Source organism: Giraffa tippelskirchi, chromosome 13 (genome assembly GCF_054371585.1).
Source record: "Giraffa tippelskirchi isolate mGirTip1 chromosome 13, T2T-mGirTip1v1.2.pri, whole genome shotgun sequence".
NCBI classification, from domain to species: Eukaryota; Metazoa; Chordata; class Mammalia; order Artiodactyla; family Giraffidae; genus Giraffa; species Giraffa tippelskirchi.
In genome coordinates this window covers 90,832,689-90,855,180 of record NC_137287.1, presented here as the reverse complement: position 1 = coordinate 90,855,180, position 22,492 = coordinate 90,832,689, and the positions used below count along the sequence as shown (strand labels likewise).

At 40.3% G+C, this 22,492-nt stretch overlaps 1 protein-coding gene and 1 long non-coding RNA gene across 7 annotated transcripts in view; one reads left to right on the top strand and one right to left on the bottom strand.

Annotated features, from left to right (window-relative positions):
* The first annotated feature begins 187 nt into the window (after nucleotides 1-187).
* Nucleotides 188-2,382, top strand: LOC145532093 (uncharacterized). Its single transcript, XR_014072986.1, has 2 exons — nucleotides 188-1,287; nucleotides 1,832-2,382. It is a non-coding gene; the product is annotated as an uncharacterized LOC145532093 (long non-coding RNA).
* Nucleotides 2,383-3,716: 1,334 nt separating this feature from the next.
* The window catches only part of SHLD1 (shieldin complex subunit 1), a 106,201-nt gene continuing 87,425 nt past the window's right edge, over nucleotides 3,717-22,492 (bottom strand). For 3 of the 6 annotated variants that reach the window (XR_014072981.1, XM_081556418.1, XM_081556417.1), the window contains one exon: nucleotides 3,717-4,627. Coding sequence is in view for 4 of the 6 variants with exons in the window: in XM_081556417.1 (XP_081412543.1) it covers nucleotides 4,185-4,627 (443 nt within the window). In the remaining 2 variants the exon portion in view is untranslated. Of the gene's footprint in view, nucleotides 4,628-12,739; nucleotides 12,797-17,159; nucleotides 17,182-22,492 lie in introns of those variants that run through there. The other 3 variants (XR_014072982.1, XM_081556420.1, XM_081556421.1) reach the window with 2 other exon arrangements.

Genomic DNA, 22,492 nt, shown 5'->3' with positions numbered 1-22,492 from the left:
TAGCATCACCAACTCAGTGGATGTGAATTTGAGCAAACTCCAGGAGATAGTGGAGGACAGAGGAGACTGGTGTGCTATAGTCCATGGGGTCGCAAAGAGGCAGACATGACTTAGTGACTGAACAACAACAGGAAATTTCTGTAAAAGTATAGATCCGACATAGTAGTTTTATTTTTCTAACATAAATTGAATAGATAACAATGAAAATAAACATTGTCTACCTAGCAGCATCTAAAGTTCTTTTGTATACTACCAGTAGTTTGAGAAACACTGATCTGAGCAAACCATTCTAATTAGTTCTTTGAAAATCTCCACTCAGAGCTAGCTGGTAATATCTGTTGCTTGAGTGGGATGCTGGTTGACTGGTGGGTTCAGTTTGTAAAAATCTTCAAGATGTTCACTTACAAACACTCTTCTGTATGATTAAAACCAATAAAAAGTTTAAAAAATAAACTTTGAAAACTTTAAAAAGTATCGATCTATTACATACATATGTCATGCAAAGAAACACTAGTAAAGTGAAAAACAGTTACACAAATATATTAAAATCTGTTTCTCCTCCTTAGAGTTCGGAGGTTCCTGCAAGCAAATCCATCCACCCACAGACTTCTGAAATGGACCAAAGATGATATCCTAGATAGAATGTTCATAGGCTAAGATGTCAATGAAGTGATCTGCAGGGCAGAATTAGACAATGATACCAGAGACCGGAGTCTTAATATCCTTATCTCTTAGTCTATATTAAAGGAAAACAGAGATAAATGGAAAATGTCATCCTAACAGCATGAAGATCAAATTAAGGAGCGAGATTGCAGGGAAACAAATATTTTGTACTGACCTGTCATAAGCACTTACTCAGATACAAGAAACACACGCCACACTTTTTTTTTTTTTTACCCTAAAGTGATTCTGGCTTTTAGACTTCTAAATTCTCTGCTTTCAGAGTTTACCTTTTTCTGAACACCCACAGCACTGATACTAATCAAGGTTATGAAGTCACCGATACTAAAATCTTACCACCAAATAGAAGTGGCTACTTCTTAGTATGGAAATTCAAATACCTTTTATCTTTTGTCCTTTAAAAACAGTATAAAATAATCTAGTTTCCTTCTGTTGATAGCCATGGAAAGTAATCTCCAACACTTCAGTGATTGAATATGCTAAAAACTACAGCACATTAAAAAGTAGAGACATCACTTTGCTGACAAAGGACCACATAGTCAAAGCTACGGTTTTTCTAGTAGTCATGTACAGGTGTGAGAGTTGAACCATGAAGAAGGCTAAAAAGTGACAGTTGCTCAGTCGTGTCTGACTCTTTGCAAACCCATGGACTATGCAGTCCATGGAATTCTCCAGGCCAGAATACTGGAGTGGGTAGCCTTTCCCTTCTTCATGGGATCTTCCCAACCCAGGAATCGAACTGGGGTCTCCTGCATTGCAGGTGGATTCTTTACCAACTGATCTATCAGGGAAGCTCTGAAGAAGGCTGAGCGATGAAGAACTGATGCTTTTGAATTGTGGTGTTGGAGAAGACTCTTGGACTGCAAGGAGCTCAAACCAGTCAATCCTACAGGAAGCCAACTGCGAATATTCATAGGAAGGACTGATGCTGAAGCTGAAGCTCCAATACTTTGGCCACCTGATGGGAAGAGCCAACTCACTGGAAAAGACCCTGATGCTGGGAAAGATTGAAGGCAAAAGGAGAAGAGGGTGCCAGAAGGTGAGATGGTTAGATAGCATCACCAACTCAATGGACATGAATTTGAGCAAACTCTGGAAGATAATGAAGGACAGAGGAGCCTGCCATGCTGCAGTCCATAGGGTCGCAAAGAGTCAGACACAACTTAGTGGCTGAACAAAAACAACAATAGCAGTCAAGGGCATCTGTGGATTAACTTCACATTAAAAAACAATAAAACTAGCAACTTCAAAATTCAACCTGTAGATTTTCAATTATAAGTCCTCATGGTTTGACAATTATTGGGGGGCCAGTTGAATTGGAGAAGCCCATGGAAAAAATGCAGATAACTGGTTGTCAGAGTAAGATCTGGAGTCTTGCTTTCTCAAAGGACTGTTCATTTCCTATTTCCTTCCTGTTAGGTCTCCTTCCAGTGGTGCTGTATTTTGAGGTGGATACTGTTCCCACATTTGTTTCTTCCAGAACTGGAAGCCATAGTGGGTAATCCAGATTTTTAAAAGGCTTCTCTCTCTAGCCAAGAATCTGTAAGACATCTGGTTTAAGAGGGCACCCTCATTCACTGTAACATACATATGTAAGCTGATCCATGTGCATACTCTGCTTTCTGGAAACCTATGGAGTCTTATGCTAATTAAATTTCCCCTAGAGTTTCTCAAGATCTAATGCTCAGTGTTGCCAGCTTTTCTCATAGTTCCTCTGTCAAGTGATAGAATACTTCAGTGCAATTTGTTCCAAGGACCTTTGAGGGAGGGGTTAGCACGAGGCTTCTGATTACAGTTTCAGGGAGCTCGGTGCTGGGAGATGTCCTTCTACCAAATGAATCTCAAATAAACCTTAAGGATGCAGCTGAAGAGCAGGCTTGCCTGGGCTATATAAAAGCCATTCCCCTTAAAAAGAAACAAAATAATGCCATTTGCAGCAACATGGACCTAGAGATTGTCATACTGAGTGAAAAAGTCAGACAGAGAAAGACAAATATCATATAATATCGTTTATACGTGGAATCTAAAAAATGGGTACAAATGAACTCATCTACAAAACAGAAATCGGGCACAGACATAGGGAAGGGTGCGGGAGGAGGGATGAATGTGAAGATTGAGACTGACATGTATACACTACTATATATAAAATAAATAACTAAGAAGGACCTACTGTAGAGCACAGAGAACTCTACTCAATATTCTGTAATGGCTTATATGGAAAAAGAATTTTAAAAGGAGTGGGTCTATATATGTGTAACTGCTTCACTTTGGTGTACACTTGAAACTAACACAACACTGTAAATCAACTATACATCAATAAAATTTTTTTAAAAAAATGAAGCTGCTCCTGACAAAGCAAGGGCAGGGCGGGGGTGAGGCACCAGTTGTTCAGAGGGTGACAGAGGGTATGGGCAACAGGCAAGCCTAAGCAAAAATGAGAGGAAGGAGTCCACTTAGGCAAAGGATTCCTTTTCCTCTTTCACCACAAGTTGACAAGGCTGCATCCATCAATCTAGCATATCATCAATGAGTTTACACACACTTTGGTGAGTGGTACACATTCGTTTTTTTCTCACCTCTCACATTTACAATCTGGTGGAGATGAACAGACTTTTTTTCTTTTAATTTGTGAATCTTAGCTCTTATTTTAGATGGTTCAAATGTTCCTTCCATACCCAGTGAGTATAAAACAGGAAACTCTGGCTTTAGAGAAGCAAGGGTATGATTAAGATGTGATGCACCTTTTGGAACCATATTTAAATTATTTGGGGACATACGTTCTCAGTCACATGGTCACAGTTTTACAACTTGATTGAATTCTTATACTTGATTCAGCATAAGGCTTTGTACCCTTCAAAAAAACTAACTCATCAAGGGACTTGTTTGGTGGTCCAGTGGTTAGGACTCTTCACTTCCACTGCAGGGGGCCCAGGTTCTATCCCTAGTCGCGGCCAAAAAAAAAAAACCCCAAAAAAACTCATCGAGTGGAAGCCTGATCTCTTAGGTTCTTCCAGAAGTAGACTCTGAGTCAAGGGTTCAGGTACAGGAGATTTATTATGGAAATACTCCCAGGAGACACCAGTAACTGAATGAGAGAAGGAGGGCGGGGAAAGGAAGGAGCCAGGCAAAGGTGAGATAGTGAAACCCCAGCTTTGACCTTACCAGGAGGGGAGCTCTTGTACTTGAATCATCAGAGCATGTCCTTCCTGGAAAAAAGGAAGGTAGTCTTTTGGAATCCCAAACCACTTGGTCACTGGCCTTAGGATAAAGGGATGGCCCAAAGGCAATAAAACCACCAAACACTGCTGGCTGTCCATTTGGGCTGGACTGGCTCTAGGACCAGATCACAGATGCCAGCCTTGGCCTGCAAGGCACTTAGCTGGGGGCTGGGCACACCAAGCTGGCAAGAGACCTGACGGGTTCTGGGTGATGCACCAATGGTACTGGCCACAGGGATACCCCCCTGCTGCCCTCATACACCTGCTGTCACCACCAGGCACCAGTTACTGGTCTTTCATCAAGTTCTGCTGCAAGAGGAAATGAATAATATCTTTTGAAAGTCCTGGGGTCAGCTTTTCTTCCTGTAGAGATGTTCTTGATTCTCTGAGTGGGTAGAAGTGGGCATCCCTGGAATGTTTCTGTAAGATGGAGCAGCCATCCTGGTTGAAGATGACCCGGGCCATTTGAAAACTGCGGAGGGTATACTTTTGGTTCTCCTGGTCCTTCAGTTCATTAATTTTCTGAGACAGGCACTGGCAGACAGATGTGGAGAGTGAATTTCCAGAGGCTGGCTGTGGACTGCCAAATACTTCATAGAATTTATCCAGAGATTTCCGAAGTCCATCATCCTCTTCCTTCGTTTTTAGTTGGCCCTTCACAGAAGGGTCAAGCCAGTAGTTCTCAGAGGTCCAGGAATCATTTTGCTCATTATTTAGGTTACTGGTGTCTGCAAGACAAAACACATTCCAATCCTCAAACACGTATTTTAACGTATCAGAAAGCAAAGCAAGAGCAAATGATATTTCTTTTCAGTTAACACACTCACTGTTCCTTTGTGCTGGATGAAGCACAAGCTGGAATCAAGATTGCTGGGAGAAATACCAATAACCTCAGGTACTCAAATGACACTACCCTTATGGCAGAAAGTGAAGAGGAACTAAAGAGCTTCTTGATGAAAGTGAAAAAGGAGAGTGAAAAAGAGGGCTTAAAACTCAACATTCAAAAAATGAAGACCATGGCATCCAGTCCGATCACTTCATGGCAAATAGATGGAGAAACAATGGAAACAGTGACAGACTTTATTTTGGGGGGCTCCAAAATCACTGCAGATGGTGACTGCAGCCATGAAATTAAAAGACGCTTGCTCCTTGGAAGAAAAGCTATGACCATCCTAGACAGTATATTAAAAAGCAGAGACATTACTTTGCCGACAAAGGTCTGTAGAGTCAAAGCTATGGTTTTTCCAGTAGTCATGTATGGATGTGAGAGTTGGACCATAAAGAAAGCTGAGTGCCAAAGAATTGATGCTTTTGAACTGTGGTGTTGGAGAAGACTCTTGAGGGTCCCTTGGACTGCAAGAAGATCGAACCAGCCGATCCTAAAGGAAATCAGTCCTGAATATTCATTGGAAGGACTGATGCTGAAGCTCCAATACTTTGGACACCTGATGTGAAGAAATGACTCACTGGGAAAGACTCTGATGCTGGAAAAGGTTGAAGGCAGGGGAAGATTGGGACGACGGTGGATGAGACCGTTGGATGGCATCACCGACTCAATGGACATGAGTTTGAGCAAGATCTGGGAGATGCTGATAGACAGGGAAGCTTGGCGTGCTGCAGTCCATGGGGTTGCAAAGAATTGGACACGACTCGGCAACTGAACTGTTCCTTGGTAACCGGCAATGGGTAGAATCACCTGATTTCAGAATCTGTCCCCACTATCTAGGGATTACACCACTTGTTTCCTCAAAATAAGAATATCTTACTTCCATGTATCAGGCAGGGGTTCTTAACCTGGGAGTCCTTATATAGAAATTCAGGGTGTTTATGAACTAGAATGGGGGGAAAAATCTTATTTTCATTAGCCTCTACCTGAAATTAAGAATTTCCTTCCATAAAGAATGTAGGCAACAAACTTATTAGCAGCAGCATCTGTGACTCTGTTACCAACAGATCACAGCTATTTTTACTTCATATTAAAGTTTGTTGAAGATGTTTGAAAATATCGCTTATGCTTATCACTATGTATGGACAAAGCTGTCCCACCAAAATTCATATGCTGAAGGCCTAATCCTTAATGTGACTGTAATTGGAGATGAGACTTTAAGGTTATTCAGTTCAGTTCAGTTCAGTCACTCAGTTGTGTCCGACTCTTTGCGACCCCATGAATTGCAGCACACCAGGCCTCCCTGTCCATCACCAACTCTCAGAGTTTACCCAAACTCATGTCCATCGAGTCGGTGATGCCATCCAGCTATCTCATCCTCTGTCATCCCCTTCTCCTCCTGCCCCGAATCCTTCCCAGCATCAGGGTCTTTTCCAATGAGTCAACTCTTTGCATGAGGTGGTCAAAGTATTGGAGTTTCAGCTTCAACATCAGTCCTTCCAATGAACACCCAGGACTGATCTCCTTTAGGATAGACTGGTTGGATCTCCTTGCAGTCCAAGGGACTCAAGAGTCTTCTCCAACATCACAGTTCAAAAGCATCAATTCTTCGGCTCTCAGCTTTCTTCACAGTCCAACTCTCACATCCATATGTGACCACAGGAAAAACCATAGCCTTGACTAGACGGACCTTTGTTGGCAAAGTAATGTCTCTGCTTTTTAATATGCTGTCTAGGTTGGTCATAACTTTCCTTCCAAGGAGTAAGCGTCTTTTAATTTCATGGCTGCAATCACCATTTGCAGTGATTTTGGAGCCCCCAAAAATAAAGTCTGACACTGTTTCCACTTTTTCCCCATCTATTTCCCATGAAGTGATGGGACCAGATGCCACGATCTTAGTTTTCTGAATGTTGAGCTTTAAGCCAACCTTTTCCCTCTCCTCTTTCACTTTCATCAAGAGGCTTTTTAGTTCTTCTTCAGTTTCTACCATAAGGGTGATGTCATCTGCATATCTAAGGTTATTGATATTTCTCCCGGCAATCTTGATCCCAGCTTGTGTTTCTTCCAGCCCAGCGTTTCTCATGATGTACTCTGCATATAAGTTAAATAAGCAGGGTGACAATACACAGCCTTGACGTACTCCTTTTCCTATTTGGAACTAGTCTGTTGTTCCATGTCTGGTTCTAACTGTTGCTTCCTGACCTGCATACAGGTTTCTTGAGAGGCAGGTCAGGTGGTCTGGTATTCCCATCTCTTTCAGAGTTTTCCACAGTTTATTGTGATCCACACAGTCAAAGGCTTTGGCATAGTCAATAAAGCAGAAATAGATGTTTTTCTGGAACTCTGTTTCGATGACCCAGCAGATGTTGGCAATTTGATTTATTAAGGTTAAATTAAGTCATAAGGGTGTGGCCCTAGTGAGACAGGACTTGAAGGCCTTATAAGAGGAAGAGACCCCTCTCTCTTCCTATCCCACCCCCCTCTCGCCCCCACGTGCAAGAACCAAGGAAAGGACATGTGAGCATGTAAGCACAGAATGAAAAGGTGATCTTCTGTAAGCAAGAAGGAAAGTCCATGCTGACACCCTGATCTTAGGCTTCCAGCCTCCAGAACTGTGAGAAAATACACGCATTTCTGTTGTGTGAGCCCCCCAGCTGATGGTACTTTGTTACAGCAGCCTGAGTAGTCAAAGACACACTGCTCTGAAATCACCATAGTTATTGCTTCTGATACTAGATCTTATTATATGAGTGTTAATAAAAAGCATTATATATTGATTACAATATCATATCTTTGTTCTTTAAATGTTTTAATAACTATATTTCAATATTTTTTCCTTAGTAATCCTATATATTTTAATTCATGCATTTAAAAACATTATTCTGAGAAGAAGTTGAGAGGCTGCACCAGATGCCAAAGGAATTCATGGCACAAACACAGCAATGACCCCTAACATACAGTTCTGGGCATTTATACAGTTCAGACATTTTCTTTTGTACTCCCTATAAGAATCCTTTAGACTCTTTACCTCTAAATTAAAGTTACCATTTTTGTGCTTTTTAAAGGAGGGGTAACAAATAAACTAAGTGATTTAATAATAAAGAAGAAACCAGATCTAAAGACAAATCTTAGTTCCTGATCTAACGGTTCCTCTCTGGACACCCTAATTCTTAACATAGGAATCTTTTAGGTCATTTGAAACAATGTTCCTATTGATGTGTTCTAGAAATGATTTTATACAAAGAATCAATTTGCAAGTTGCAGAATTCCTTATACAGCTAGCAGTTTTATTCTTTAAAATTTCATACTTTAAATAAAAATATTTTTTCCTTTTTTCACTATGACATAAGCTTTATTAAATTACTAGCTTTAATTCCACACACACCTTGCCTTGCTAACTCAATTAATAGTTATCATAAAAATATCTGTACTTGCTAATGATGAATAAAGTTGAATGACGCACTGGGTGAAGTTTTAGAAAAGGAGGCAGGATTTGATGTTTTGACTCGAGTTTTGCTACCAGGTAGACATGATATCTTTCTGAGCTTTGGCTTTCTCATCTATAAAACAAGAGTTTTACTAAATGATCTCTCTCCCAGAACTTCTATGGTAATACAGGGAATGGAGAAGTATAATCCAAAGCATTAGAGTATACAAAAAGAATGTGGACATAAGTTCTGTGAAACACATGCAGGGCCACGCATGGACAAGCATTCACTGATTCAACACACATTTAAGAGCAATCTAATGATGTCAGTGTAACTCATTACAAATTGCTACGAAATACGTAGGATGCTCAAGACCATGGCCTTCACCTGAGACTCACACTCCAACTGGACCTCAGTTAGAAAGAGAAGACATACTTCTAGACATCAAACAACTGGAAAATACTCACAGGATATGTGCCTGTGTGTGTGTTGTAAATATACAAAGATGGGATGATATTGACTGGGGACAGTGTGGATACAAAGGACAAATGCAGTGTTAGGGAAAGATCAGCATAGAGCAGAAATAGTGAGGGGTGCCTCTTTGGAGAAGGTTACATGCAGTCTTATTATGAAGGGACCAGCAATCAGAGACCATGGAAAGAGAAGGAGGGTTATTGAACAAGGCCATGTGGCAAGAAGAAGCAGAAGCTAAACAACTCCATGGCTGGTGTCAATACCCTCCTCTACTAGTTGGCTATATCTTCAGCAGCCTGAGACCCAGCATGAAGGCAGAAGGAGAGAGAATTCATAGAGTGGCCAAACAGATCCCTGGGACAGACAACAGAGACCATGGCTTTTTAAAGAATTTAGTGGCAGAGATGTTATATCCATCACACTGGATTTCAGTAAGCCTAAAACTATGTCCCAGGCCCCTCAATCATAAAAAATAAAATACAATTTTTTAAAAAGAAAAAGAAATTTCCTTTGTTGTTGATATGCCCAGAACTTTTGCCTAAATTCCCCCCAATAAGCCCCTTACTGAACTGCAGCCTCCTGGATGGGTGAAGGGTGAGGGAGCCAGAAAGCTGGCTTCTTTCGGTCCTGGTGTCAGAGAAACAGCAGGAGAGGACTTCCTAGCCACCTGACTTGGAATGCTAAACACACTTTCCAATAGCAACTTTCTTATCCATATAGGTCAATAGGTTCTATAATGTGGAAGGTGATGTGAATAGACAGAGTGGAAAGTTTGGGATCATCTAAAGCAGAGTGATTCGTAACACAGTTTCCAAAGTCAAGTAGACCCAAATTCAAATCCCTGCTCTGCCAAGTTCAAGTTGTGCAAACACTGAGTAAATTACTTAACATCTCTGAGACTAAGTCTCTTCATGTGAAAAATGGAAATACTACCAGTTATCAGCTCATGATTCTCATGTTGTGAGAACTGACTAAGATAATACATGCAAAGCACTTAACCCACCTTGAAGAATGGCTGATTCCAGGCTGGTGATAGGGAAGTATGAGCCCGGAACATAAATCCATAAAATAATTGAAAGTTTGATGAGGAACAAGCTATTTATAGCTCATAGTACCTCCCCATAAGATACTTATTATTTATGAAAGGAAAAAGAATAACTTTATATACAGTGGAGAAGCATGCAAGTATCATCATACACACAGGATCTAAGAGTGACATCAGTAACAGGACAAATCAAAATCATGTGTGACCTGATCCGGTGAACAAGAAGGCCCAGCATCACTTCTCAGATAGTCCTGCCATAGGTGCAACATCTGAACCAATTATGACAAAGCAGCAGACAAAACCAAATCAAGATAAATTCTACAAAATGAATGGCCAGTACTCTTCCAAAGGGCCAAGTTCATGAAAACCAAAGAAAGGCTGAGCAACTGTTCCAGACTGAAGGAGATTACAGTGACAGGACAACTAAATATAGCAAGGGATTTCCTCTGGCTCCTTTTGCAGAACATTCTTGGGCCCCTTGAATGGGGTCTGGGGATTAGATGGTAGTAATGTGTTACTGTTACTTTTCTGATTTTCATGGTTTCATTGGACTTTGTAGGAGAATGTCCTTATTTGTAGGAAAATCAGAGGTGGTGGGCAACAAGTTGGCAACTTACTCTCAAATCATGAAAAAAAAACCCTTTTCTATGAGTTTGAGATTGTTTCAAGAAAAAAAATTAAAACAAACCTCTGAAGGAATAATTGTTAAAATTTCTTTGGGTAGCCTACTATAAAATTAAAACAATCATAAAAGTCTTAGTCCAGGGATTGGCAAATATAGTTGCCTAACAAATGTACTGCCATTAGAGAGGTGAGGGGAAAGGGAAAAGGGGAGGATCCCACCATGGCAAGGCGAGGTGTCCCTTTCCACCTTCTTTCCCACAGATGATCTGGTCCTGGGGGTAAAGGCAGGAAGCCAGGGGCTGGGGAGGGTCAATGGGAAGAAGTGGAGAGAGAAGGAGAGCTATGCAGTGACACTCCAAGTAGTAGGGCGTGTACTTATTAAGTAGCTGGTCAATAACTTGGATATGCAGATTTAAAACTGCTCACCTGTGTTTCATTTTTATGTTTCATTTAATTTTTGAAATTCAGTGTCCACGGAAGAACCTAAAAACCTAGCCTGTCACCTCTATTTTCAGGCAAATGTCAAGCAGCTGGCAACTCATCTTCAAAAAGACCCTCCTTCCCCTTTCCAGAAGAGTACTGACAATATGGATTGAGTTATTTACTATGTCAGTTCTTTTGAACACTGCTTCTAGTTCATTTCAGACTTTAATTTCCTTTTAAAATTTGCTTTACCACCCACCACAAAGTCATCTCTTTAATCATGTGGCTGTAGTGAACTTTTGGATATATTACTGTTTCTTCACCAGTATACAAAGCCAGCCACTTCTTTTCCTGATGTGCCTACATACAGACAGAAGATGGATATCTGATAACTTGCTCAGTGGAGCATCCTCACAGCTATATTCAAACCCCACCTTATTCTACTTGTTGCTAGTGCTCAGACTTGTAGGGCTCTCAACTGGGGATAGAAATGTCTGCTCTAGGGACAGACCGGGGATGCTTCTGTGTCAGTGGCTGCAAAGTGCTACTTGCATTTGGTGAGTGGGATCAAGGATGTAAACATCCTACAACACATGGAAGAATCCCATATATCAGAAAATCATCCTTTCCCCAAATCCCAGTAGTGCCCTACACCCCCAGGGAGTGATGCTGGCTCAAAGGATTCTGGAAGGAGTGGGAACTGAATGCTGAATCCCACAGAGTTGTAACAGATTGATTTGCCTTGAGCTCCCCAAGGCAATTTTGCTATTGATACCTGCATAGTGAATGCCCTTCTAGGGGGTCACCTTTTTGCACCACGCATTCGTTCCCTCCCAGGCTTTTAGACGGCTTTTTATTTTCTCAGTGAGGGCCCCAATCCTAATAATTCTGGCATTATATAAACTGGGTGGAATTTCCCTTTTTATTTCAATGTGCTTTCCATGGTGAATAGATTTCTTTAGGATTTGAAAGAAGAAAGTAGGAAGGATGGGGCTTGACACCTCAATGCTTTTGCATGCATTGCTTCCAGGGCAACTATCTACCAGAGGTAAACTGTTAAATTTTCTTTGACCAAAGAGAGTAGCGATAATATATAGATATTTAAGATTCTTATAGACCTAAAAACTACTTTTATATCTTTAGGAGTTATAGATGCTGTTTGAGTTTAGTAATCCAAGACAATCAATTAGCATGGAGCATTTGAGATTAATGGTTGTATTCTGAGATTAATGCCATTAGCCTTTAGAAAGCCAGATATTTAATGAGAGTTTCTTCCAGTGAATCTCCCAAGGCTACTACTTCTGTGGTTGATAAATGCACGGTGGTATTTTTATCTGTGAAACATTTTAGCCTTCAACTTTTAAGTTTCTTTTAGATGGATTTGATATTTAGAACTCTGCCTCCTCCATGCAGAAGCATCAATAGCCGCCTACTCTGCCTTATTTGTCCAGAGTTTCTTTTACCAGCAACTGCTAATTGGGAGGATATGTGGCTTCAAGGCTGTACAGAGCTGACAGAAATCTAATCTAACACTTAATAAAAATATGGAGAATGATCAGGATCTAAAGAAAGAAGAGATATGTGGTTTGTATAATCTCCTATGTTGCTTGGGCGGGGGCGGGGAGCTGCCCCTTTCTCAGGGTGCTGCACGGCACTCCCAAGGGTAGCTCTGTTGCCTCGGTTTGTCTGTTGGAGGCTCCCTGGGTTAAGTGTGGCTCTAAGAAAAAGTCACGGGCATGAGAACGAGGAGAATGGGAGGAGGGGGACACGTCCTGGTGAGGGGTGGTCACTCACTAGCACATTTTGGATGCTCTGACTCATCTCCTTCATGACAGCAGTTAGAGGCCTCCCAATGTCCTACATGGGTGACCTACCAATTTTAGTATATCAGGGCCTGTGGCCCAAAGATATGGGGCACCCCTCTGTTAGGTTGCATCTTCCTGCTCCAAACCTCACTTACTTTTCCCTCCTTTATATCCTCTTCTTTCCTCTCATTCTTGCTGTCTCACTCCGTACTCTGTGGAGGAAAAGAGGAGTGAGCAGGATCACTGGATGAACAAGAACAAGTCCTACCTCTAGCCCTACAGACCTCAGGGAAATCAAACCGGTGCTGACACCTCTGCATCCTGACTTCTTTCCTGATCCTTGAGCATATCAAAAATGCTCCCCACTCAAAACCAGGACTTCCCTGGTGGTCCAGCGGCTAAGACTCCATGCTCCCAATGCAGGGGACCCAGGTTCAATCCCTGACCAGGGAACTAGATCCCATGTGCTGCAACTAAGAATTCACATGCTGCAACTAAAGATTCCACAGGCAGCAACAAAGATCCTGCATGCTGCAACTAAGACTGGTGCGGTCAGATAAATAAATAAATATTTTTTAAAAAAGAAAAGAAGATTCCCTCTTCAAAACCTTTGCACTTGCTGTTCCTCCTCATGGAACATGCTTGTTCCACATACCTGCACAATCGGTTTCCACATCACCATCAGTTCTCTGCTCAGATGTTTGTTACCTTCTCAGTGAGGCCTTCTGTATTAGTTAGGATGGCCTAGGTTATGCTACATAACAAGCAAATCCCAAATCTCATAAAACAACAAACGATTATTTCTTACTACTTGCACTTTGTCATACTACTAGCGGATCTGTATCATCCTTGCCCTTACCCTAGAGCCCAGGCCACTACCTCAACACTGCTTAGTGACTACAGCAGATGGAACAGAGCATGGTAGGGCAGACGGTCACTGGGAGAGCACTGTCATTTCTGTTCACATATCAACACCAATGTTAAGTTGTATGGCCAAACCTGATTTCAAAAGAATGAGGAAGAAAAATTCTCCTATAGGGAGAGGAAGAGATTACTGGTGAACAATAATTCAGTCTGCCACACTTTTCTGGAGCACACTATTTAAAACTGTATTTCTTTCACTTCCTAGACCCTAGCTGTCCCTATTTCCCTTGTCTGTCTTATAGTTTCCATATAAACCTAACAGCATCTAATAATACATGATTCGTTTGTTTACTGTCGATCTCCTCCTACTCAAGGTTTTTTGTCACTCTCACTATCTGTTGTATCACCATGGCCAAGCGCATTTAAAAGTTTTGATGTTTTCTTTTATTTGATAAGCTTTACTTTCAAATGTACATGTAAATGTGTGTATTACTATGGTGAACAGTATTCACTAGGGTGACTGGGATGTTTGCCCAGGAAAACCTCAGTTTGTGCCTGTTGTCTCAATTATTTATTAATAGTATTCTTTTTCACTCTCAAAAGGGCCCTGGATTACATAATCCACTATATGAACATATGAATCATGATATATTACACTTATAAGCTGATGCTGGAGGAAGGGGCAAATATATCTTGGTCAACAGTGAGTCATTCCACCACACACATCTGGGGGCAAGGTAGGGGAGGGTTGAGTTTTGATGCCAGAAATAATCCCAGTCTGTGGTATAAATAATGTACCTACAGATTTTTATTTGTTTGTTTTTACTAAACCCTCTGTGGATTTGTTCTACTGTATTCCAAGAAAATCCTCTTTTTCTACCCCTGCTTTTTCACACCTGGTATTTTTCCTACCCACTGTCCAAGAAATTTTGATTACTGCCCTGCAAGTGAAGGGCTTCAGTTCACTCTACTCTATCAGCAACTTGCTTAGATTCCTCTTTCTGGTTTCATCTGGCTGTCCCCCACCCCTCAGGGAATAGCATCAGCATTGTTATTCCCCATTTCATTAGTAACATAAAATTAATGACCAGAGAAACATCAGCTTAAGCCTTCTTTTGCCTGATGGCTTATACATTTTAGAATCTGCAAACCATTTCTTTAAGGGACATAAACCACATACTCATAAGGAAAGGCAAGGAGATGCTGGTATTAGGATAGTTAATCCAAATTAACACTTCAAAGGATAGATGGTATGGTCAGGTGCTTTTGAAACCACAGTCTAGGTCTGGACTTACATCTTTTTGAAAGTAAAAGCATGGATGAATCACCCAACAGATGCCAAGGGCAGAGAACAGAGTCCTCTAAAAGGCAACAGCTGAGAAATAAAATGAATGCTGAAAAAATTTTTAAAATATGTGTCATAGGTGAACAGCCCTAAGAGTAGGTGCCCAGAGCAATTAATAAAGGTCAATCTCTACTGTCTGATTTATAAACTATCTTACTTTTACCTTGGCATTTTATATTTTTTCTGAAGAGATTAAAATGTTCTGAAAATTACAGAGAACAATAATATCCAAGTTCACACCACTCCAGATTGAACAATTAACTAATGACATATTTGCTTCAAATCTTTTTTTCCTATTAAAGAAGAATTAAACAATTCAATTAAAGTTGACATATAAGTAGAAATTCCCACATAGAAACTGATTTCTTCCAGCCCATTTTTATACTTTACATATATAAGTATCCATAAGCAAGACAGAGTGTTGCTTTATGTGTGATGGTCTTTTCAATTTTATTTTCAAGATACAAAGTTTCGCTTTATAGTATTCTAATGTAGGAATATACTGCATTATTTTTCATCCATTCTCTTGCTGAAGGCCATGTAGGTTGTATCGAATTTTTCACTATCACAAACATGGCCTTAGTGAGCCCTTGTGTACTTGTGAGACTTTCTCTGGAAATACATCCAGGAGTGGAATTGCTGAGTTGAAGGAAACATGCGTTTTCAATTTCACTAGATCCTGCCAAATCACTTTCCCAAGGGGTTGCAGCATTTACAGTCCCTCCAGCGCTGTCTAGCTTTTCCTGTTTCTCCATAGCTTTGCCAAACCCTGATACTGTCAGACGCTTCAAGCTCTATCTCCTTATTGGGTTCACATTTCCCTGATTACTCCTATGCTGAGCTGCTTTTCATATGGGTTTCCTTGCTGTAAACTGTCTGTTAATGTTCTTTACCATTTTTCTTTTGAGTTTTTGTCTCTTTTCTATCTTCTTTTTAATGGCTTATAAAAATATAAAGAAAACAATATATTTTCTGACTTTTCTCCAATTAATCTCAAGACCAGATTTTTCTAGACTGAAGGAGATGGAAAAAAAAAAAAATGTGAGGATGAAAAAAATACTACTTGAAAAGCCTCAAGTCCTGTTTTTGTTTTAACCGCAAACCTGCTTCCCAAGCAGAACAACTCAGTGTTAATTTATCACTACCCAAAAGTGATACTGTGTTTCTACTCCATTTAATAAAAAGTCATGATCCAGAGACAGGGAACACATCCAGCTTATTGAATCTCATTTTCCAGACAAGAAAACTGAGACAGGACCAAGTCTCCAGAGTCACACTGGCAAATGGAACACACAAAAAAGGCTAATAGGCTCATTATTTTTCTTAATTAAAATCATTTTCATATAACTACCATTTGCCACAATGAGGACCACTGATGGTGATGATGGGCCAGGAGGGTGTTCAAGAGTCTCCCTAGATGATTCATAATCAACATTTAGAAACCACAAGCTTAGATGCTAGAAATGCTTAACAATTCTCTTCTTTACTATGAGACTGAGGCTTAGCCTGAAGCTTGATTTAAAAACCACTTGAATTTGCCTTTTCTTCTTTTCGCTCAGTCATGTCTGACTCTTTGGAGACCCCAGTGGACCCCAGGTGAAGGCTTCCCTGTCCTTCACCATCTCCCGGAGCTTCCTCAAACTCACATCCATTGAGTGGGTGATGCCACCAACCATCTTGTTCTCTATTGTCCCCTTCTCCTGCCTTCAATCTTTCCCAGCATCAGGGTCTTTTCCAATGAGTCAGTTCTTCACATCAGGTGCCCAAAGTATTGGAGCATCAGCATCAGTCCTTCCAATGAATATTCAGGACTGATTTCCTTTAGGATTGACTGATTTGATCTCCTCACAGTCCAAGAGACTCTCAAGAATCTTCTCCAACACCACAGTTCAAAAGCATCAATTCTTCAGCACTCAGCCTTCTTTATGGTCCAACTCTTAAATCCACACATGACTACTGGAAAAACCATAGCTTTGACTCTACAGACCTTTGTTGGCAAAGTAATGTCTCTGCTTTTTAATATGCTGTCTACGATGGTCATAGCTTTTCTTCCAAGGAGGAAACCTCTTTTAATTTCATGGCTGCAGTCACCATCTGCAGTGATTTTGGAGCCTAATAAAATAAAGTCTGTCACTGTTTCCATTGTTTCTCCATCTATTTGCCATGAAGTGATAGGACTAGATGCTATGATCTTTAGTTTTTGAATGTTGAGTTTTAAGCCCGCTTTTTCACTCTCCTCTTTCACCGTCATCAGGAGGCTCTTTAGTTCCTCTTCACTTTCTGCCATAACGATGGTGTCCTCTGCATATCTGAGGTTATTGATATTTCTTCCAGCAATCTTGATTCTGGCTTGTGCTTCATCCAGCCCGGCATTTCACATGATGTACTCTGCATATAAGTTATATAAGCAGGGTGAGAATATACAGTATTGATGTACTCCTTTCCCAATTTGGAACCAGTCTGTTGTTCCATGTTGCTTCTTGACCTACATACAGGTTTCTCAGGAGCCAGGTGAGATAGTCTGGCATTCCCATCTCTTTCAGAATTTTCTACAGTTTGTTGTGATCCACATGGTCAAAGGCTTTAACATAGTCAATGGCGCAGGAGTAGATGTTTTTCTGGAATTCTCTTGCTTTTTCTATGATCTAATGGATCATATTTTGTTAAGTAGCAATTAAGCTACTGGAACAGAGAACCTGACCCTTTCACTGTTAAAAAGCCATGGGGAGGCACCTGGTTCAACTCTCCCCACTTTCTGGATCAGAACATTTTAGCTAGAGCTGGAACAAGAACTGTGGTCCCCACAAACATAGAGAACAGACTTGTGGTTGCCAAAGGGAAGGGCTGGTGGGTGAGGGATGGACTGGAAGTCTGCGGTTAGCAGATGCAAACTATTACATATTGAATGGATAACAACAAGGCTTGCCATATAGCACAGGGAACTATATTCAGTATCTTTTCTTTTTTTTTGGCTATACTGGGTCTTTGTTGCAGCACGCAGGCTTCTCTAGTTGTGGTGTACAGCCTTAGCTGCCCTGTGACATGTGGGATCTTAGTTCCCCAACCAGTGATTGAACCCTCATCCCCTTCATTGGAAGGCAGATTCTTAGGAAGTCCCTGTACTCAATATCATGAGATAAATCATTATGGAAAAGAATATTTTAAAATATATATATATGTGTGTGTGTGTGTGTGTGTGTGTGTGTAACTGAATCATTTTGCTGTACAATAGAAATTAACACAATGTTGTAAACCAACTATACTTCAATTTTAAAAATTGTTAAAAAGAAAAAAGAACTATGACCCCTCGACCTCATCCACATTCTGACCACCAGGAACCCTGAGATGAGATGACCAGATAAGGCCATCACACAAGGGACCCAAGCTTCTTCAGGAACCTTTGGGAATTATGAGCTTCAAGGTATCATTTAAAGCAATCGTTTTAAAGTATTTTTCCCCTCTCACACTATTTTGAAAACCTAATTTACATGGGAATTTTCAGCAAATTTGTTTCATATCCAGGCCTAGCTAGTAAGGAACAATTGTGAACAGAAAGGAAAATCAAATGATTTGGATTTAGGTTGCTACAGCAACATTACTATTTTGAATATAGCTGTTTATTTCAGCAGAGTTAATTTAAATGTGAGTGGCTAATTAAGATGATGCTTGAAACTTTAACCTTAACCCTCACTGTAAGAAAAAGTAAGCACTTTAAAAATGATGCTTGAAGTGTTACTGGAGACATACTTAGTAAAAAAATCATGCTCCTCTGCTGGAGAAGCAGAAATCTCATCCATTTTCTTTGAAGAAGGCAGGCCTACTCACAATCTGTCTAAATCCACAAGTCAGTATTTCCTAATTGTAAGATTTAAAGGGGAACAGAATTCCTACCAAAACTGAGCCAGTTCCACTGTTGACACCACCAGTAAGACTTTCTGAGACTGACAAGGAAAGTCTGATGTTTCTCTACACAGCAGTATTTTTGCTAGATGCATGTTTATGTAAAGGGCTTCCCTGGTGGCTCAGCAGTCAAGAATCCACCTGCAATACAGGAAACACGAGTTCGATTCCTGGGTTGGGAAGATCCTCTGGAGAAGGAAATGGCAACCCACTCCAGTATTTTTGCCTGGAGAATTCCATGGACAGAGGAACCTGATAAACTACAGTTGATGGGGTCGCAAAGAGTTGGACACGACTAAACAACAACAAATACTTGTGTAAACATATTTCACTCTACATCAAATCAAAGTCAAGTATATCTATGAAGTGACAGACTGAATTGGAAGCAAACAGACCAGACCATATTTATGTATGTAAATATATCAATGAATGTTCCCTCTTTAAAGTGATCACCTTAGGGGGCAGGGGTAATCTCTTAATTTAAAAATGTTGATGCTGCTGAGACCATTTTGGAGTTACTTTAGAAAATGTCTTTACTTGCTCTGGAAACTTCTTCTGTATGTCCTTATTAGTGGCAAATCTCCATGCTCAGAGGACAGAATTAGCTTTTTGGAAAATGTCAAGAGGCATTAGGAACAAAAACTGATAAATTATGTAGGTGATCATGCAGGGTAACATGGCTTGAGTTAAAAAACAAGGTTTATCTCCAAGAGGAAATTACTTTTCTTATGTTTCACATGCTGGTTCTAAAAGCAGTTCCCACAAGGGAACTTCAAAGTCAGTTCTATGCAATGGCAGGCAGCATGGTTTCAGTGTACATATATTTTCACATCTGCTACCTTAAAGGACAGACTAATGTGGTTTTAATTTCTGGCTATTGTTAAAAAAAAAAAAAAAAGCTCATAATCATAGATCAGAAATCTGAATGCTTTTGTCCTGACAGACAAGACACTGGCGGACTTTGTATTTAGAAGACTTGAATTTGAATCCTATCGTGGCCACTTACTGGGTATGTGACCACGGGCAAGTTACTTAACATCTCTGAATCTCCATGTCCTCATCTGTAAAATGGAAATAAGAGCTGCTGCCTCATAGGCCCATTGTAAGAACTAAATAATCTTTCAGTATAAAGCCTAGTGTGGGACTTCCCTGGTGGTCCAGTGGTTAAGAATTCGCTTGCCAAAGAAGGGGATATGGGTTCAATCCTTGGTCTGGGAAGATTCCACATGCTGTGGGGTTACTAATCTTGTGTGCCACAATTACTGAGCCCAAGAGCCCTGGAGCCTGTGCTCTGCAACAAGAGAAGCCATCACAATGAGAGACCTGTGCACTGCAAAGAAGAGAAGACCCCATTTGCCGGAAATAGAGAAAGTCCATGCATAGCAACAAAGAACCAGCACAGCCATAAGTAAATAAATTTTTAAAAAACCGAGTGTGCAGTAAGTGTCCAACAAATATACACTACTTTATAATTATCACAGTGACAAGAGTAATACCAGCAGCAGAGTTGTTACATGTAAGTATTAAGCTATTTGTCATTTAGCATCTAGGGTTGTGTTTTATTTTTTGGCCACTCTGTATGTAGAATCTTATTTTCCTGACCACAGATCGAACCCATGCTCCCTGCATTGGACACACAAAATCTTAATCACTAGACCACCAGGAAAGTCCCAGCATCTAGGATTTTAAAAAGTGAATTGTAAATGCTGCTGTAGGTCTTCTCTGCAGTGATAAATGAATATCATAAGCAAAGTCCAGATGAACAAGCATTCATTTTGGACTAGAAGGAATATCACTTTTATCTACTGCTTTATCCCGGCATCAGAATTAGTGGGATGAATCAGAGTGAACACTGCCCATCTCACAGCAGTGGGACTATGACTACAGAGAGGTCCCAAGTGCATGCTATGCAAAGCAAACACAATCCCATCGTGGGTGGGAACAGCAGGTGCCTCAGCATGTGGGCATGTCACACACAGAAGCTCAGGCTGCTGGAGCCCTCATCTGTCCCCCAAGGTGCACCAGCCCCAGAGTGTGGGTGGGACTGAAATGACTCAACCTCCAGGGAGCCTCATGGGGGGGTGGTTTTGGAAATAGATGGAGATCAAGTGAAGAACTTCAGGGAAAAGTTTATATTAATAAATACACTGAAGAAAGAGAAACAGGCTACTTTAAAAAAAAAAAAAAGAAGATTGAGAAACTAGGGAAGAAATGATCGGGGTTCACAGAATGACCCCCGGCTGACTCAGAAATGAAGTGTGACTTAAATTTTAAAAGGGAAGATGAAACTGGGAAATACAGTGAGAACAATTTTAAGAGATATTTCTTAATTTCCTTCTCTCTCCTTCCTTCCCCCAGTAACAGCTAAATCTAAGAAGGGCAAAGCTTTGAGCCTTTTCTTCTGTAACAAATAATTTCAGAGAACACAGAAAACTCAGCAGAAGTAGGAAAACCACGAACAAAAATTTTTATATAGTATAATATACAACCTACGCAGAAAATGCTTATAAACAGAAGAGAAAGCCCCAGAAAGCTGAGGCTGACTGAATGACAGAAAATATGGGATGTGGGGGTTTAGGATGTATTTGTGTAGAAAATGTTTCTAACATGGAAACATGAGCTAGACAAGGACTAGGAGGTACAAATATGGAACTGAATTTCCACCTTTACAAGGACATGGCAAATAGTCCCTGTGACCGAACATCTAAAAATGCTGGGTAAAACTTTAAAGAACAATCTCTTATAACGCATGACTGAGTTGGGATAAAATAAAGAAAGTCCTTAGAGACCAAGAGGAAAATAAGAGTGGGTATTCCAAAGGAAAGTGAGTCCTGAGCTGGTGCCCAGACCTAGTATACCAGTTTTAATGTCCACACAGCATTCAGGACACAAAGCCTAGATCATAGCAAGATGGGGGCCTGAAAGGAAGCTCAGTGCACAAAGCTGAGAGTCCTGTAGCTCCACCTTCAGAGAAAAGATGAACTAGAAAAAATATATGCCTTGAAAAGGGTTGTAGGAACTTCCCTGATGGTCCAGTGGTTAAGACTCTGAGCTTCCACTGCAGGAGACATGGATTCAGTCCCTGGTCAGGGAACTAGGATCCCACATGACATGCAGTGAGGCTAAAATAATTTTTTAAATAAAAAATAAAAATAAAGAAAAGGATTACACTTAAAAAAAAAAAAAAAAACTTATCTGTCTTGGCTTTGCTCTAAGTGGAGAGAAAAAAAGAACCATCTCACCAGAGATATAACCAATAGCCAGACCTCACATACATATGTGGCCAGAGTTGAGACTATTTTGTAATCAAAATCCTCTAAGCCAGGTATATATTTTAATATGGTTCCAGACTGAAGTGCACTCATATGTTTGGAGAAAGCAAATGCAAATCCTTTTAGAAGACTGTACTCTCAACTCCAAATCTCAAAAGAAACCTATATAAAGTTCCATGGAATATGAGTTTACAACAAAAACAACACTCAAAAAATACATATTGAAACAAGGCACCTTTATTGAGAGGGAATAAACAAAAGGAACAGCACTGGAATGAAACTCATGGAAACAGATTACTGAAATTAGCACAGAATAAATAAATATACTTGTGTTAAAGAAATAAAATAGGGAATAAGAAATTTGACTAAAGAACAAGAGACTGTGAAAAATAAACAGGTAAATTAGAAACAGACATTTAAAAGCTCAGAAAAATGTAAAATTATAATAGTATTTATTTATACTTCAGTAGCTGGGTAAAAATAGAAGATTAGACACTGCTGGACAGAGAATTACAAAATGGAAATCA